This window comes from Helicoverpa armigera, chromosome 16 (assembly GCF_030705265.1).
Source record: "Helicoverpa armigera isolate CAAS_96S chromosome 16, ASM3070526v1, whole genome shotgun sequence".
In the NCBI taxonomy this organism is placed as follows: Eukaryota; Metazoa; Arthropoda; class Insecta; order Lepidoptera; family Noctuidae; genus Helicoverpa; species Helicoverpa armigera.
In genome coordinates this window covers 6,034,908-6,052,474 of record NC_087135.1, presented here as the reverse complement: position 1 = coordinate 6,052,474, position 17,567 = coordinate 6,034,908, and the positions used below count along the sequence as shown (strand labels likewise).

Below are 17,567 nucleotides of genomic sequence, written 5' to 3'. Positions count from 1 at the left end.
GTCGTTAAAATAGAACTGAGAAAACTGACACTGGGCTCATTAGGTGATTAAGGTTTTGATTTGGCTTGATAATTAAGTATGAATGGTTCTCACGGTTCTCACCATCATCAGGGTTCTCCCATAGACTGGCGACCCTGGCGACGTAAGGCTGGGCTCTCGCTTGCGACGCTCGCAGCAGCACGCAGTCGCCTCGCGCCACGCTGTCGCCGCTCGCGTGCGTCATGCGTGACCAGCAACGCGCCGTGCGATCCAATCGGGAGTCGTTCTGCAATCGTAAATAATATAAAAAACTCGAATTTCTCCACAAAAACATTAGATACGTATTATCTTTCAAAAATTGTAAGACAGTCAAGGCGTTACTTTTTTGTGATCCCTATCACAGAAGGCTTGTTGTATACTCACATTGAGGTAGACTTTGGATAGGTAATGTTCTCCGTCCCAGTTCCAGCCGTTGCTCCAGCGCGGGGGCGCATGTGGCTCGAGCGCGGGCGGCGCGGGAGGCGCGAGCGGGCGGCGGCCGCGTCGCGACTGCCCCGCCCCGCGCCGCCGCGCCCGTCTCACCGCCGCCCCAGTCGGCGCCGGCGACGCACAAGCCTCCTCCACCACCAACGTCGCTTCATCCGTCTTGATCGCCGGCCTCTTTGACACCAACAACTTCACCACCTTCTCCACATTCTTAGCCTTCAATTCTCCATTTGTCAGCTTGCACCGCTTCACCGTCGTCCTATCCAGTTTCACTGGATTTAACTTCTCTTTTTCAATGTCTAACATCTTTTTCTCCTCGTCTTCTTCAAGTTTATCCGTGAGGTCTTCCTCAATTGGCATTTCCTCGACGTCTAGTTCAAAATCTTCTTTTTCCTTTGAAGCTATGGTGATTGAAGTGATTTGTGCAGGTATCGTTATATCCAACGCAATAGCGTTAGTAATATTTTTATTGTCTTTTATTTCTGGTACTTCCTTATCGACTTGTGGTATAATAACATCCGATTCAGTTTTGGTACATGGCATGAGTTTGTCATCAACATCGTCAGACTTGCTTAGGGGTTTACGGTCTTCTTCTGGACCTGGTTTTACGGTGGGTGTTTTTAATACTGATTTAACTCCGTTAGTAACTTTAGAATCAACTTTTTCTACTTTACATGCCATTTTCTTGCCTATTAGTTGAGAAACGGCAGCTAATGTATTGGCTCGAACTCCGTTTACGGTGTTTGCATTCTCTACAATATTGTTGTTGATATTCAAAGTTTTCTTGGCACAACTTTGTGCAATATTTTCAGTAGGAGAGAGAAAAAGCTCAGCAGGATTGAGCTCAGCATCTAAACCCTTCGCATCAGGCCTGTCGATGCTATTTTTGCGGATAAGATTATCGAGAAGTAGAGCGCTTTTATTTTTTGGTTTTGTAGGTAAGGTTTCTTCTACCACTGCAGCAACATTTTTTAGTCTGACGTCCTCGTCAGCAGGTTTATCGAGAAGCATTTTTTTTGGTTTTGAACCTCCGGTAGTGCTTTCTGATTTCCTTTTTGTACATTTCTTCTCTGCGGGTGGTGACTTGGGTGTTCTTTTAGTTTGAGTAGGTTTTTTCTTGGGTTCCTTAGTGATAGTTTCTATCCTGGGAATTTCAGTTTGGTCGCCTGAAACTTTCCTTCGCTTCTGAAGTTTAACATGTTCACCAATTCCGTTTGTCTTGCAGGCTTCCTCAAGTTGAGTATCCTTCATATCGATCTCTAGTTTAGGCTTCGAATATCTTCGCTTAACTGCTTTAGCGGCATCAGGAACAGCGTTGGTATCTAAAACCGTGGTGCTATTATGTTCTCTGAGTGCCTGCGCTTCTGGTTTTCTAGCAGTATTATACGTTGGACCTTCGTTCTCTTTTTTTACATCGACTAAGGGGGTCGACCTCTCATCCGAAGAAGATAAGTCAATAGGGGCACATGTGGGAGGGGAAATAGCGAGGACATCATCATCGGCATCGCTGTGGTGTGCTAGGAGAGCTGGTTGCGGCGTAGAGAGGAGCAGGCCGGTGTCGTCGCCGGCGAGGGAGCGCCGCGCCATGGCCTTGCCGAGGCGAGCGCGGCGCGGCGCCACCGGGGGCGGCTGCGGCGCGCACGCCCCGGCAGACCCTCTCGCGGGAGATGGAGGTCCGAGAGCTTCGGCCGGCCCGGGTATGTCGCTAGCGATCCGCAACTTATCCCGGACGTCATAGATCTCACGTTTAGGCGAGACCCCACCCATGGCGGGCATAGCACAAGGATGTGGAGCATCCGCCGCAGCTGGTGGTTCCAGCTCTAATGGCGGATCCTATAACAAAAGAAATACACCATTAGGTACTCTGTCTATGTATATGAGATGACATAATTTATATTTTTCAATTAATAATGACGCTTTGCTAATGCTTCTGCCATTATTAAATCAGCGAAATATAAATGGAGAACTAACCTTGCCGCTGCCATGTGTGTCGGCGGCAGCGTCGATGGCGCACGCCCGCACCTTCGGTCGGAAGGCGCCCCCGGGCGGCGCGAGCGCAGGAGGTACGTCTGGGCCACCACCGGCTGGGGCTTTACCAGTAGCGGGCCCAATAAGCACGTTTTTTGGACACGCGTTTAATGGGCACGGGCATCCGCGATATTCTGTAACAAATCGTGATCACGTAAATATGCTGATTTAAAGCTGGTGAAGTAGTCCAAAGACCAAACTTAAACAACATAGTCGATCCTAGATAGCTGTCATATCTTATCCAGGAAGATCTTGATACTTGATTAAGTAAAGGAATACTAATAGTACAGGAAAAGGAAGGAAGGCTTTGCGACTCACCTACGTATGGTATTCTTTGTGGTGAATGTTGGTAACATGGTGGCGTACCATAATACTGTGGTGGTGGTGGGTACGGTTCACTACCGACGCCAACCATCTGGAAAAAAATGGTCACCTGGTAAAAAATGTGTTTGTGTGATGTTCGTGAAAACCCCACTCATTATGGTGGGTTTGTCCACTTATGTTTGAGTAAATTATGGTTGTTTTTGTTATGTTGTAGGTACCTGTGCATCCGGCTGTGGTGGCGGCATATGGTAGGATCCCGGAGGCCGGTAGTAGCGGCCGTAACAAAGGTCCGGGTAATAAGGTGGTCCATATTGCTGTAGTACCTGAAATAAAAGGTTTCTCTTTAAACAGTCGGTAGCCTCAAAAGTTCTTTAAGTATTTAACATTTTTCAACAGGTCAATTAATTCTTGACATCTGTTCTTAGCCAGTCTAGTACTTGAAAAATGTGTCGAATAATCGAAATCTCTATACATATACATCCATAGTTTCCAATACAGTCTGCGCCAATTAAAGATGCCCAAAGTATGAGAGAAATGACCGACTGATTGCTAAATAAGTAGGTAAGTACGTAGTAACTATTTAGTAATCTATGAATAACCTCGAGGTGCCGACTTCTACAGAGATGTGTTTCACAAGCGTCCATTTTGATCTTTTCTGTGTTTTTGGAAGTTGCTTCAGTTCTCTAATACATAACACATACATAATAAGTACTATGTGACCCTGGCCTACTAAGGTATTCGGATTCAAAGTTTTAGGCACCACGGCGAACGACGTTGTGGTCGAAAATTTGAAAAGTCTATTTCTATGTTCCTAGTAGGTCCTAGTTCTATGAATGTTGCTTACCGGTGGATGAGGCGCGTGGTAATGTGGATGATATCTGGCGAGCGCGCGCTCTGCGTCTGCGCTCGTCTCTTTGATCAGCGGTCCTGCCGGCTGATAATATCCTGAAACAATTGAAATGAAGTTTAGCACTTTGAACATTATTTGTAACTATTGATTGAATAGTAATTTGTTTCGATCATAAGCGATAAAGGTATTGTGATCTTCGATTAGGTAAAGATTAGATAGAGACTTCCTCCACGAAAGTGCGAGCCTATACAGATGACATAATTTATTGTCACTTAATAATTTCGTCAATTTGTCAAAATACAGAAGGCAAGTCTAATGACACCAGTGTCTGAAGTTGCCAAGAGCTGCGCAGTAGACAAAATCGGTTCCAAAAATTGTACTGCGGAGCCAAACAGCCGACTTCAGACCACTTCAGACTTGGTTAATGTATGACGGTTTTCGTTTTTAAAAAAAACCGGCCAAGTGCGAGTCGGACTCGTGCACGAAGGGTTCCGTAAATTACAGTTAAATCAACCTATCTCAAAATCTATAAGAGATACTTTGATCAAACCAAAAATCGTTGAAAGAGTTAATTAGCATGCATCACCTCTATTTTTTTTAGAATTTTATACCCCGTAGTTATAAAAATAGAGGGGGGGGGACATACTTTTTACGACTTTGAGAGCTGATATCTCAAAAACCGTTCACTTTAAGAAAAATGTTTTTTAGAAAACTTTATATCATTTTAAAAGACCTTTCCATTGATACCCCACACGGGTATGTACATCGAAAAAAAAAATTTCATCCCTCAGTTACATGTATGGGGGGCCCCACCCCCAATTCTTTTTTTTACTATTTAGTGTCATATTTTTGTAGCGGTTCATACAACACATATTCCCATCAAATTTCATCACTGTAGTACTTATAGTTTCCGAGTAAATCGGCTGTGACAGACGGACAGACGGACAGACGGACAGACGGACAGACGGACATGACGAAACTATAAGGGTTCCGTTTTTGCCATTTTGGCTACGGAACCCTAAAAAGGAAGGTACGAGTTTTTCTTTTGTTTAATATGTTCATAACTAGTGATATAAAAACAAAGGAAGAACTAGTAACAGTTTTATCGTGTCTGCGTGTACATCTGTCGGATGTGGTCAGCAGAACGCGATGTTAACTTCTAACATAACACCATTCGATGACTTCGCACCGCATTTGTAGATATCTAGTGTTGCCCACTACTTCCGATTGTGTAATGTTTAATTTTATTTACATTTATAACTGTTTTATTTAATTATGTTCTGGTTTTGAGCAGGCTTGACAAGGAAATATCTAAGTGTAGGTAAGTATATTATTCTCTACATATATTTTTTTATATCGAATATTTAACTCTCGACATACCTAAATAGTGTTCATTCAACGCTCGAAAAAAATAAAGATTTTAAATAATTTAATGTTCATTATGTAAACATTAATTTCAGTCAATTGGTATAATACCTACGCTAATTTATCACTAATTAAAAAACTGTTATTTTAATCCAAAATAATACAAACATCTCATCAAGAAAACATCGCATCAGTCAACTGTCGGCAAATAGTTCCGGTAAATTCCGCGCGGCGCTGGCGTGCTCTCGTACCGTTATTGCGAACTGCGTGGTCGGCCGATACGAGGGCGAGGAGGCGGCACTAGTTTGGAGTACGGCACTCCAATTGCACCGCCTCTCGAACTGTAGCGGGCTTTGTACGATCTTTTTTTACATAATTTGCTTTACGAGATCGCTGTTTGTTATTTATTTTTTCGAATTGAGTTTTTTAATTTTAGGTGAAGAGACAAAAATTTTAATGAATGAATGTTTTTAAATTTCTTTCCTATGCGATTTTTGATTCCTATGGTTAATTTAGTTATGCAAGTACCTACAATAGATACTTGGTCATCTCGGTTATCATACAGGGTGTTAATTCATATAAACTCATTACACACAGCAAATTGATGATCAATAATGTTAGTTTTATTGCAAATTGCCGTTTTATGCACAATTGTTATCTTGAGACTGAAGCAGGCTGGCCTATTCGTATATTAATAAACGTAAATAGGCAAATCATTTCAACCATTTATTTAAGTATCTAGACGGTATGGTCGAAAGACTATAGCCTGCTCTGTAGGCAAAAAAAAAAGCATCCAAGTAACAGTATTTGTTTTTTGACATTACACTTGAAATTAATATCGCGATTTATAGTTTAAGCACTTACATGTACAATAAGTATGTTATAAAATTTAGTCATCCGAAAACAAAAGACAATAATTTCAAGTAGGTAAAATAAAATTGAAAAAGTTGGCTATCAAACCTGACAGGTCTCGTAACTAACGAATACTCATAAAAAAATCTTACAATATCGTAAAACAACAGCAGTGTTCATTAATTCATTCAGATCACAATCACTCCGGTAATAATGGCGGTAAAAAAACATCTGATATTATAGAAAGGGACAGACTTATGTTGCAACGATGCACACGATAAGGACGGATGTATCAAAGTCGCGGGCAGGTGCGTTCCAAGGAATAAAACTACGCAGAATTGCGAATAAGTGAACATATTTTAACTTAATTCTGTTTGACTTGAACCGACTGATGTTCTAGCATCCCAATAGAGTATCAATATTTAAGTTTCTCTTTCAGAGAACATTTTTTAGGTAAGCACTTGATGAAGGATTTAATAAACCCATTCCATGTTGACATTAACGACTACAAAAAAACTATGTGCAAACAATCTTTACGAAAAAGGAACACATGTTCGCAATAAATTCTATAATAAATAATAATGGAGCAATAACACCATTTTTGTCGTCGGCTTGCGTTTATCAATTAATTAACTTCAAGTGACTTCCATTACCGTCCATAAACTAAGATGGCATTTTAAACTTATCCGTGGCATTGTAAGCTCTAGTCTCTTTGGTAAAGAGAAAAAAAAAAACACAATTTACGTTGCAAAACGGGGCCTAAAAGAAGCGGGCGGTTTGCCTTGAGCCGGTATGAGGGCAGCTGCAATTCTATAAGGGGCTCTATTTCTGAAACAACTTTTTTTTTTCTCTTATTTTATTTATCTACAGGTTTCATTGTAGTGTTACAGTCTGGATCGGGAGTTAGGAAGATGCGCGAAACATCGAGTAGCCGTTTTTGAAAAAGGAATTGTCATTTTGAGGACGCTTTTTAAAGTCGGATGTGTCTCGTGTGAGCTAATTAATTTTTTAACATCATTATGCGAAGAGCATAATTTAATTAAACTAAATGCGATACACTACATAAGTACCTAGATGAGCCCAACACTACTAACGCAGAACCATCCAAAGGAAATGAATCAAACATAGAACATCCTATTCTAGTACTGGAAAAAAACCACAAAATTCGCAAATCACATTTAATAAGCCGCTTAATCGTTTAACAAACACCGCTTGGACCGGTACCGACTAACCGTTCAATTAGTGACAGAGCGGCCAATTAGGCTCGCCGCACACTGCACCACAAAAAGCGGCGAGCAACCAACGGCCGGTCGACACTTGCTGGCGATTAGCAACCTAGTACGGACTACGGTACTCTAGTACGTATTACAACAGACGATTTTGAGATTAAGTTTGTGCTGGGTTACTTGAATTTAGAATCCATGGTTTGGTTGGGATATTCCACGGATTTTCCAATTCGTACGCGAACAAAGTCTACAGCAAAAAATCTAGCCAAAATATAAGATAAACATGACGTTAAACTAATAGGTAGACTACCTACAAATTTTGAAAAACAATAACAGCTTTGTTCTGGGACATTTTAATGAAAAGCAGGTTTTCTTATATAAACGGACAATTGTTGTTTCCATTCCCTTGTTTCTATTTATAAAATGTTTCACAAGTTGCAGAAGTCCGTTAAAATCCAAACTTTACCGGCCCTGGACGTTAGATTGCTCAACACTCGTATAGAATGTACAACACTATTTTGAAGTCCCGATTTAACCTCCAGAGGATTCTATCATTAATATTTAACTAGCCAATCTTAGCTTTGTTTCGAGTTGGAGGAACTTTTAATGTTTTGTACAATACACAATATTGTTTACTTTGTTTGAAAATAGCCTGGTAGGTAGATACAGTCATCGCAGACTGATTGGTAGCCTTCTATATGGAATTATTTAACGAAGTTGTAAACATAATATATTGTGGTAACAGTATTTATTATTAGCATTATTTTATCCAACATTAAAATGTCATTGTTTATATATTGTGACATTTCTATAACACGTGACGATCACGAAACAAATGCAGAGGCTTTTAAGGTGTACAAATGTAGTTTAAATATAAATCTTTTGATCCAATACTATAGTTTTATGTGATGTTAAAAGCGTGGATATTATAGTGTACACTCCGACTAGATTGATGGCAAACTTGTGTACGTATGATGTCATCGGACTAACAAACGGCGAATCTGCTTTCTATGTTTGCCTACATGATTCTACTATGTAATATTCTTCTTTATTCAGACGTACCTATAACGTAGGCAAACGTGCGATAGAATTGATTGCTTTTATTTGATACTGCCTAGGGCATATAGGCAGGATTTGAAATGAAGTGATCACCATATCCTCCCCTCTGCATATATTAGAAACATGGGTCACTATGGCGGCTAGACACACTAGGCCCAAGTTCACTGATAATATAAACGCCCATTTTCCTTAAAACAACTGTTTACTTCGTGAAAAGCCATAGTAAACACTTTTTATTTATTTATTTCCACCAAACATACACTATTTTTACAGGTGCCACCCAATGCAATAGCGTAGTTATTTCTACATACACTTATTTAACATTTACAAAACTTAATACCTACTTAACCATAAAAAAAAAACTTGTATGAAGAAAACTGGCGTTTAGGTTACCGATGAATTTGAGCCTAATACAAACAGCGAACTACGTTTATTGCTGAAAATACATTTCATATTATTCACCCTTTACAGCTGAGAATTGTCAATATGCCAAGTATCTACTCGTAAATCTAGATTTTCCTTATACTTGCGAGTTTTCCGAGGCCAATTGTCAAAATCTACAAGGTGATTTTGAATTTATCCAACAACGGGTCTTATTAAATTGAATTGTGCAGGAAAATTGTTATAGGTACCTAATGAAGATTTAATGTCTACCTTGACAGCTTTTCGCATGATATGGGCACTTGTAATTATACCTACATCAATTATGTCATGCGTGAATTTGGTTCGCTGTCTAATGGATGTTACTAAGTTAATTTTGCCACCGACTTCTAGGCCGATGCACCTAAAAATAGTTTTTTTTTGCTTTTTAGTGTTTTGGGAAGTCGGTTTATTTTTTTTGTAAAAAAGTTTTTTATTTAAAGCTTTTCAGTGATACGAATAGTTGTCACTATCCATACAAGTGGGAAGTTCTCATCAATACAAAGAATATAAGTCCAAATACGAGGTATTTTACATATTCAGTTGTCGAGTTCCCTCGACTTTCTCTGGTCTCCATCATCAGGTCAGCTCCAAACCTTCACTGTTGCAAAGGTCTTGTCAATACAAATAATTTAAGCCCAAACACGAGGTAGTTTACATATTCAGTTGTCGAGTTCCCTCGACCCTCTCTGGTTTCCATCATCAGATCAGCTCCAAATCTTCACTGTTGAATAGTGCTTTTAGGCGTACACCTGAGTGTCAAGTTTTTACCCTATGTATGCCTACAACTTTCGAAGGTTGCCCTCGATTTCTCAGGGTTTCCATCATCAGATCCTGACCTGATGACTATGGGACCAACTGGCAGCTATTCCGAGTCGAACAAAAAAAGAATTACGTAAATCGGTCTATAAACCTCGGAGTAATCGATGTACATACATAGAAAAAAAAAACATACCGGCCGAATTGATAACCTCCTCCTTTTTGGGAAGTCGGTTAAAAATGCACTGCAGACCAGCTGCAATAATTAGTCCTGGTCTCCTTAAAGTTTATTTCCCTTATCTTATTCTAAACCTATTGGATACTATTGGTAAGCCTTAAATGTCTTCTAATATTTAATTTCACTCAGCGGACTCTAGGGTTTCTTGTTTTCTTACAACTTTTTACATAAATCCCTGCTATTGGGGATATAAGGTACCAACCTTCCAGAAAAATATTTCTTCCAGAAATATTATCCGAAAGAATCCCCGCGTCGTAAATAAAGTCTTCGAAACCCCTGATTCGAACTTTCAGACAGATTAATAAGCCAGACGTACGATGTAATCTACGAGCGATTGAATGAACAAGATTAACCGAACGAACGGTAGCGGTATGATCGCGTACTCACAACCGGCGTTTTAGAAAATGATCCCGGCCCGGCTCCGATAGAGGCATAATTTTTCAAACGCGAATTTGTAACGGTCTCGCTGGAGCGTAGTGTGCGGACCACCGAGGTTGATGGATGATGCCACCGTGGCAAATGCTACGATCTATTGTATAATTGACGCTTGCCTGGAACGCACACTTTAAATAAACGTAATAGACGCAAATTATGCAAGTTGTGTTGAATGTCGAATGGTTAGAAAATAATAATTTAAAAATTAATTTAAATAAAACCGTAATCACTTATTTTGGTCAACGAATAAATATAGAAAATAATAATGACATTAAATATAAAAACAATAAAATTGAATCAGTTGCCTCGACAAAATTCTTAGGCTTAATAATAGACCAAAATCTCAACTGGAAATCTCACTTAGAAAACCTAGCTAAAAAACTAAGCAATAGTGCATTTGCCTTATATAGCCTATCACAAACAGTGAATGCAGAAACATTACTAATAGCCTACTATGGAATAGCTGAATCTATCCTTAGGTATGGCTTGATATTCTGGGGCAATTCCACGGATTGGGAGACCATTTTTAGAGCTCAAAAAAGATGCCTGAGGTCGATGTTCAAATTGAAGGTAACTGATAGCTGTAAGCCGTATTTCGAACAGTATAAGATCCTTACATTGCCATCTCTATACATTCTCGAAGTTGTCATGTTCGTCAAATGCAATCCTCATTTATTTCCGCGTCTCGAGGATGTAGCACATCGAAATAGACGTGATAATACCAAACTCTGTCTTCATCCGTGTAAAACTGCACTTATGCGCAGAAGTATATTTTGTATGGCACCTATCGTGTATAACAAATTGCCTAAGATCTGGAGAGAACTCAATACCGAAGCTCTGAAACGCCGGCTCAAATTATTTTTAGTACAAAGAGCATACTATAATATTAAAGAGTTTCTCGATGAAAAAAGATTAGATTTTAAGTAGAAAATGTTTATAGTATTAGTGTTATAGTTTTTAGTTTATAATTAATTTTGCAAATATTTGCATGCCATGGCAAATGGCAAACATGTTTTTAAGCACATATTTAATTGTACCATATTACATACATGCACCTGCGTGTGTATGTATGTATACACATGTTTATGGCAAATAAATTATTCTTATTCTTATTCTTATTCTTGTATTTTAGTCGCGATGACTCGCTTGCTCTTTGTGTACACACAAGACTTTTCAGTGGTTGCTTCAATTGTACAATACAATTTTGTTATGCTCAGTTCTTTTTGTGGTACGAACGAGCACGTGATACGTAATCGGCTTTTGCCGAATATTTGTCATCCGAGATTTCGCAATAAGCCGATTTATGCCGAGCACCTCGACGACCGAATCTCGACGTAGGGTTCGGCAGTCGCGTTCCCGAATTCCGAATCCTAGTTCAAAAGTCTGGAGGACGTGTAAGCTGGCATTTGGTGAGGTACCAAGAGGAAAATTACCGTCGTTCTTATTCAACCATGCCCTTTTATAACGCTGGTAACGTTGATGTTGGGACACTATCGGCGTTGGACGGATGAGAAAAACAAGTTGATAAACCACCGCTTTGAACAGAGATCTCAACATTCTAATTCAGTCAAAGCAGAAAGCTTTTTCTTTTTCGACTGGAGCCTGAACTGTACTGTGTCCAAGTTGAAAGCAGAAAGGATAGTCAGAGACTAAAGTCACAGATTTGGTAGTATTCAAGTGCGACATGTTCAATTTATAGATTTGATATTCTGATACCTACAAATGGTCGATACAATAATTCTAAACATTTTATAGAACTATAAGATATATTGAAATAAAACTCTAAGGGGATACATAAGAAAGTCATAAAAGATTTTCAATACAACTTATCAATGAAATAATAATGCTCGCTCACCGAATACCTTTTTATAATAAACCTAAAATAAATAATAGCACTGTCGATGACCGTAACATCTCTCAAATCGATATCAATAAAATGTTAAACTGGCCCACAGAAAACGCCGAGCGCTTTTCGAATTTCGAATTGGTCATTCGATATGATTTGAATTTAGAACCGTGCCGCGGAGTTTATTCACACTAGTCAGATCGACCGTGAAATGAAAACAATCTAGGTACCTATATCGCCAACGATTCGTTCCGGTGCAGTTGAGATATTAGGTATGTAAAAAACGTAAATGATGTTTTTGGGTAATATATCTAGCTGTTTTTACATTTTAATTACGAAAGATGATTTTGTAATTGGAATGAAAAAGCTGTGTGTGATCTACGCGGATATGAATTGCAAATAAAGCGCCCGAATCGATAATAATCAGAAGTAATAATATGCGCTTCTTAATTGGCCGTTTATTCAATTTGTATGATACACAAAACAGAACTAAATATTTTCCATTAAGGATTTTGGTTAATTGCTGCGGGCGTTAGATAGTTTCGGTTGACGGCTCGTGGGAATAACGTTTCTATAGAGCGAGGGCAGTCGTTAGAAAAAACCAATTACCTCGTACAAAAGTCAACATAATAACGTGATCGAGTGATTGCCCACTCACCAGGAATCAATCTTGTAAACAATTAATGAAACCAGTTAAGAAAACGTAGGTATCAATGAATTTTATCGCGCAAAATCGATGTGTCATGTCTGGCTGTTATTCTGTATTTCTTATAAAATAATTGGATAATAAATATTAAATATGTTTGACAGTCCGTCTAATAAAACGACCAGTGTGTCGCGTTTTATTAGTTTTATATTTAGCAAAGATTTTATTGGCAAGAAACTTTCAGCTCGATGTTTAAAAGCGAAAATCTGAATTTTATAGAAAACGTGGTTAGTTTTATTTCATGTATAGTGCATTTTCAACTTTAAAGAGATGTTTCTTAATATCGAAATACGTAGCTAATAGATCTAATTTTAATTAATTTGGGAGACATTTCAAATAGAGCGTAGCTGTATAAGTATAAGTCATCAAGGAATAAACTTTCTGAGCGGAAAATATTGTAAGTAAGTAGTCGACAATCACGGTTATTTCAATGGGATTTCAGTCAGTTGGGGTCAAGCCGCAATGTGAACGACCGCAGCCAATTGTGTGGCAATCGTATAATGATTCAGAATAATGAATACTTAGTGAAAAACACCCATTACAATAACAGTGTTGCCAGTTCATGTTTGTTATTAATCCGATTAATCCTTTTTTGTAAGACTCAACTTTTAAGAACGCTATGTTTTATTCAAATGTTTTGCGTAAGAATTATACATCTGTTTAACAATTTATGCTTCATGAATAACACACAAATAGTCGTAGACAAACAAATTGTGTAGCAAATTTTTTATAAAAGTTGGCGAATTTTTCGTTTTACGACATAACAATTAGGATTTTCACACATCCGGCTCGCTAACAAGAGCGCTGTTAGCTTACGTGTGGATTGAATAATAGTGTCTTTTCATAAGTTGCAAATTGAATATCTATTTATAGAACAAAGCGCATAAAGGAGTTCATTGTAAAAAGTTACACGGGTGACGCACGGGTGTGTATCCAAATGTGGAATAGCAAAAAGTTAGTAGGTACTCGGATTCGCGAGGTCATTGCCCTCAGATTGGTTAGACACGACTCCACGCTTGTTGTTTTTTTATCGCGACTTTTTGTCGAACTCGCGTGCGTTACCCTCACTTCACTGTTTATAATAGGTCTTTTCGTCTTTCCGTCTTTCCTGTAACAGTCTCATCTCTCTGATTGTGTTAAATAAACTTCGTAGGCAGTACTATTAATAAATTATATTATTGACTCTCAGCCAGATTAGAGACACGTGTGGGAGCGATTCAGTGAAAAGAAGACTGGAAAAATGTTATTTTAGAGCGTTTGAATCGCAAAAAATGACGCTTATTGAGGCTCTATTAGAGTTTTCCGAGAAGTCTCATTTCCTTGTGAAATGTGCAGTTTAAAGCACTTATGTTGTACCTACAAGAAATATAGGTACCTAATATTAAATTGTATAGAACAGCAATGATTCTTTCTCGATTCGTTTTAATGTTTCCTACTAAAATTGCTTTAAATAGCCTAAATAGGTACCTACCTATCTTCCTACATACCTGGATACAAAAATAAATAGGTACCTATCTATTTAATAATCAAATGTGATGAACTGATACTAAACAAATTAGTCATGATGTATTACCTACTAATACATCACTTCTATCTACAAAGGTATAATCTCTGTCATGATAATTGATAAGCAAAATATGCATGTTAAATCCTGTCAGTTATTTAAGACCTTTTTTATTAAGTTTGTAACTATCTCCTTCAAGACCCTAATTAAATTAATATAACCAGTTAATTAAAACGCCAAATTATTTTTAATTAAAATCACAAAAAATATCTATTGGAAGCCTAATCTGAACTCAAACAATTACGTAAATAGGTAGTTATATTTCTATCAACGTCTGTTGTTTATGTAATAAAAAAAGAATACCATAGACAAGAACCGAATGATATAAAACCTACAGACACGCGCTCGCATCCAGATGTCATATTTACAAATCGGCTGTGCAATAAAAACAATTCGTATGATCGCGTTTCGCGGAAAACGTTAATAAAAGTCGTTCGTTGAAGCGGAACGTTCGTAGTTGTAGTTCTCTGTAGTTCTGTAGTAGCCTGTACTTATTTCGATTCGCGTCGAACAGTATAAACGTGGAAGGCGGCATTAACTTGGACTATGCCGACTTCATTGCGGCGCGGCGGCGAAGTGTTAATTTGCATTTATCACTTTAAGATAGGTATAACGTGTTGTGTTGTTGAATAATTGTGCTGTGTATTTATTTATTATATTTAATTTAATTGTTGAATGTGAATCGGATTTTGTAAGTATTATGTAAAATTGTATGTAACGCATAATATATCAATTTAAATAAAATTTACATTACCTATCAGTTTACTTCACAATCACAACACACCTGTTTACCTACTTTATTAAATGTTACCATTACCTACATACTAACCTACCTACTTATTCACCAAGTTTTATTAAAACATAAAAATAAAAATCAATAATTCCCACGCAATCGAAAAGCAATTTGCTGAAAAATACAAAAAATAGTGGTGTAACGATGTCACTAAAACGTTTATTTATTCAGAAAGGTAGGTTCAGAAAGTACAAATATAAGAGGCGCGCATCGTAAAGCGTGTAGGTACATAAATAAAACAAATCGTATACACTGTGCTCACCCCTGCGACCTTGAGCGGGTAGGGTTGGCCCCCTCCGATGCACGAACCGATTCATCGAGTGTTATTATCGTGCAGTAAACACTGTACATAGTTAATGGTTTTATAACTGTAGCCACCTACATCACTTTTAACCGCTTTTATGAGGCACGAAAACACTTCCATCCGAACTATAGAGCGCGACGCGGACTGATTTACAAACACAGAAATTCCAAATTATCAGAGATAGAAAAGATTACATTGTAATGATAAGATAATTTCCTTTTGAGGATATTAGTTCGATGATTAAAGAAATCTAAGTTTTATTGTCATAAGAATTATAAGGCTTAACGACAAAGCCTTGAAAGGAGCAGATGGCGTTTTCGGATACGCGGCAGTTAAATTTAGCAAACGGCTTTTTTAAAAGGAGTATAGTTTTAAACGACGTAAGTTCGACACTAAATGGCAGTGAATGTTTAATCAATAACAATATCCGGATCCAATCAGACAATTAGCAGCGAGTGACGAGGAGCAGGATCACGGAACGCTTTTATCAACGTGGGTAGATCGACGGCGCTGACGTAATTATCTACTTGAAAGTTACGTTTGACATTTGCACTGAACACCGCCCACAGCGCTATCAATTGTGCTTTGACAGAGTAAACTTTAATTTAATGTCATAAACACTACAAAATGGTACATAAGTAATTTTCAGTTTTCACATTATAATCAAAGAAGCGATTCATATTTGTCACACCGTAAACGACACACATTTTACTTTATTGTTCATAAATACGATTCAAACGTACATTGCACATATTTCACAGAGAACCACTGTTGCACGCCAACAAGTGGTTTCTGGAGATTCTTTGAGAATTTTAGTTGTGCTCAGTTTATTATAACTGCACTAAAATAGCGAAGAGCGCTTTTATTATCTGTTTACAAATAGAACAAGACGAGCACTTCTTATTTTCAGCAGAAGATATTAGAACCACTGTTGCACGCCAACAAGTGGTTTCTGGAGATTCTTTGAGAATTTTAGTTGTGCTCAGTTTATTATAACTGCACTAAAATAGCGAAGAGCGCTTTTATTATCTGTTTACAAATAGAACAAGACGAGCACTTCTTATTTTCAGCAGAAGATATCATTATGCTGAATGTTATATTCATGAGATAGATATTTTCGCGTCTACGCCCCGTTCTAAATATAATCTCCTAAAAAGGGAAGTATGTCGATGTCCTGAATGTAAGTGGGTAGTGGTAGTGGGTAGGCAGAGTATTGACAATGGGCTTGTCAACAGCGGCGGGCAGTCGCCTAGTCGCGTCTGTGCGCTAAATGAGAACCCCGGGGCGCCGGCGACCCGCTCTATATCCCATGCCTAGGGTCACCAACGATCATACCCTTCTTGCAATAAACGATACCAATACTCTGCAAATCGACCACAATTGGTTCGTAACAAGGAAAAATGGTAATAAATGTATGTATGTGTTATATGCAATTATTTTCAAAACAGATTTCCTGAAGTAATCGAAAAGGAAAATAAATGAGTGTCATGAAATACGAGTTAGTGTCACGAAATTGTCTGTGCTAAGATAAATGGGTTGGTAACGGCTATCAAATAAAAATTGATATCTATGGGTATTATCCGAGCATAAACGTAACTCAAGTGTCGATTCGGTAAAAGAATACACAATTTAAACCATTTGAGTGTAGCAAACGATATAATAAAGATCCTAAAACTGCTATTTCATTGCGGTTTCAGTAAACATTTTCCTGTTCATATCGGTACCGTTTACACTAAAACTATTAGCTGTTCGGAGACTTCGATACGGTTTATAGGATCGGGCGAATTTGCCGAATGGATATTTTCGGATATTCACCGAACGTTCACCTCGTCGCACTAAAAACTAGGACGACGTCCGTACGATGGAACGGATGGCAGCCCTAATTGCGACTAGACATTTGAGTGATCAGGGCGAAAGAGGCCGTCTGTACATATTGCGAACGATACCTACTTGATACACAATATGAACAGGCACGATTTCCTCAGGGAAAACGCTGTGTTGTTTCTTCATTCAAAGATGCCATTCGCATGTAAGTGCTTACACACTTAATAGGCACTTATCGTTATGTTACTAAGCGCCTTCCGTATCAAAAGGATTGATTGCGTGAGCCACGCTTTTTACAGCGCATGAAAAATTTCGCACGCCAATAAAACGTGTACTTAATTGTGTGTTTACAGTTAACGTGGTTATAATATAAATATGCCTTTCATCCTAAATTACTACAGTTTTAATATATTGCATGATATAAATCAAGTGGTCAATTAGCATCGTAGCTTTGTGTTGCGTTGAACATAAAATTGGTCGTTCCAAGGCCAGTGGGTAATATGTACACT

General features: G+C 38.3%; 1 protein-coding gene across 7 annotated transcripts in view; it reads right to left on the bottom strand.

The window, feature by feature from the left end:
• The window catches only part of LOC110376501 (uncharacterized), a 209,786-nt gene that overhangs the window by 3,598 nt on the left and 188,621 nt on the right, over window positions 1–17,567 (bottom strand). For 6 of the 7 annotated variants that reach the window (XM_064038615.1, XM_064038618.1, XM_064038619.1 and 3 more), the window contains 6 exons: window positions 3,662–3,762; window positions 3,036–3,140; window positions 2,812–2,908; window positions 2,437–2,627; window positions 403–2,298; window positions 94–265 (listed from right to left, as the gene is read on the bottom strand). In XM_064038615.1, the coding sequence (XP_063894685.1) occupies window positions 94–265; window positions 403–2,298; window positions 2,437–2,627; window positions 2,812–2,908; window positions 3,036–3,140; window positions 3,662–3,762 (2,562 nt within the window). The remainder of the gene's footprint in view (window positions 1–93; window positions 266–402; window positions 2,299–2,436; window positions 2,628–2,811; window positions 2,909–3,035; window positions 3,141–3,661; window positions 3,763–17,567) is intronic. The other variant, XM_064038617.1, reaches the window with a different exon arrangement.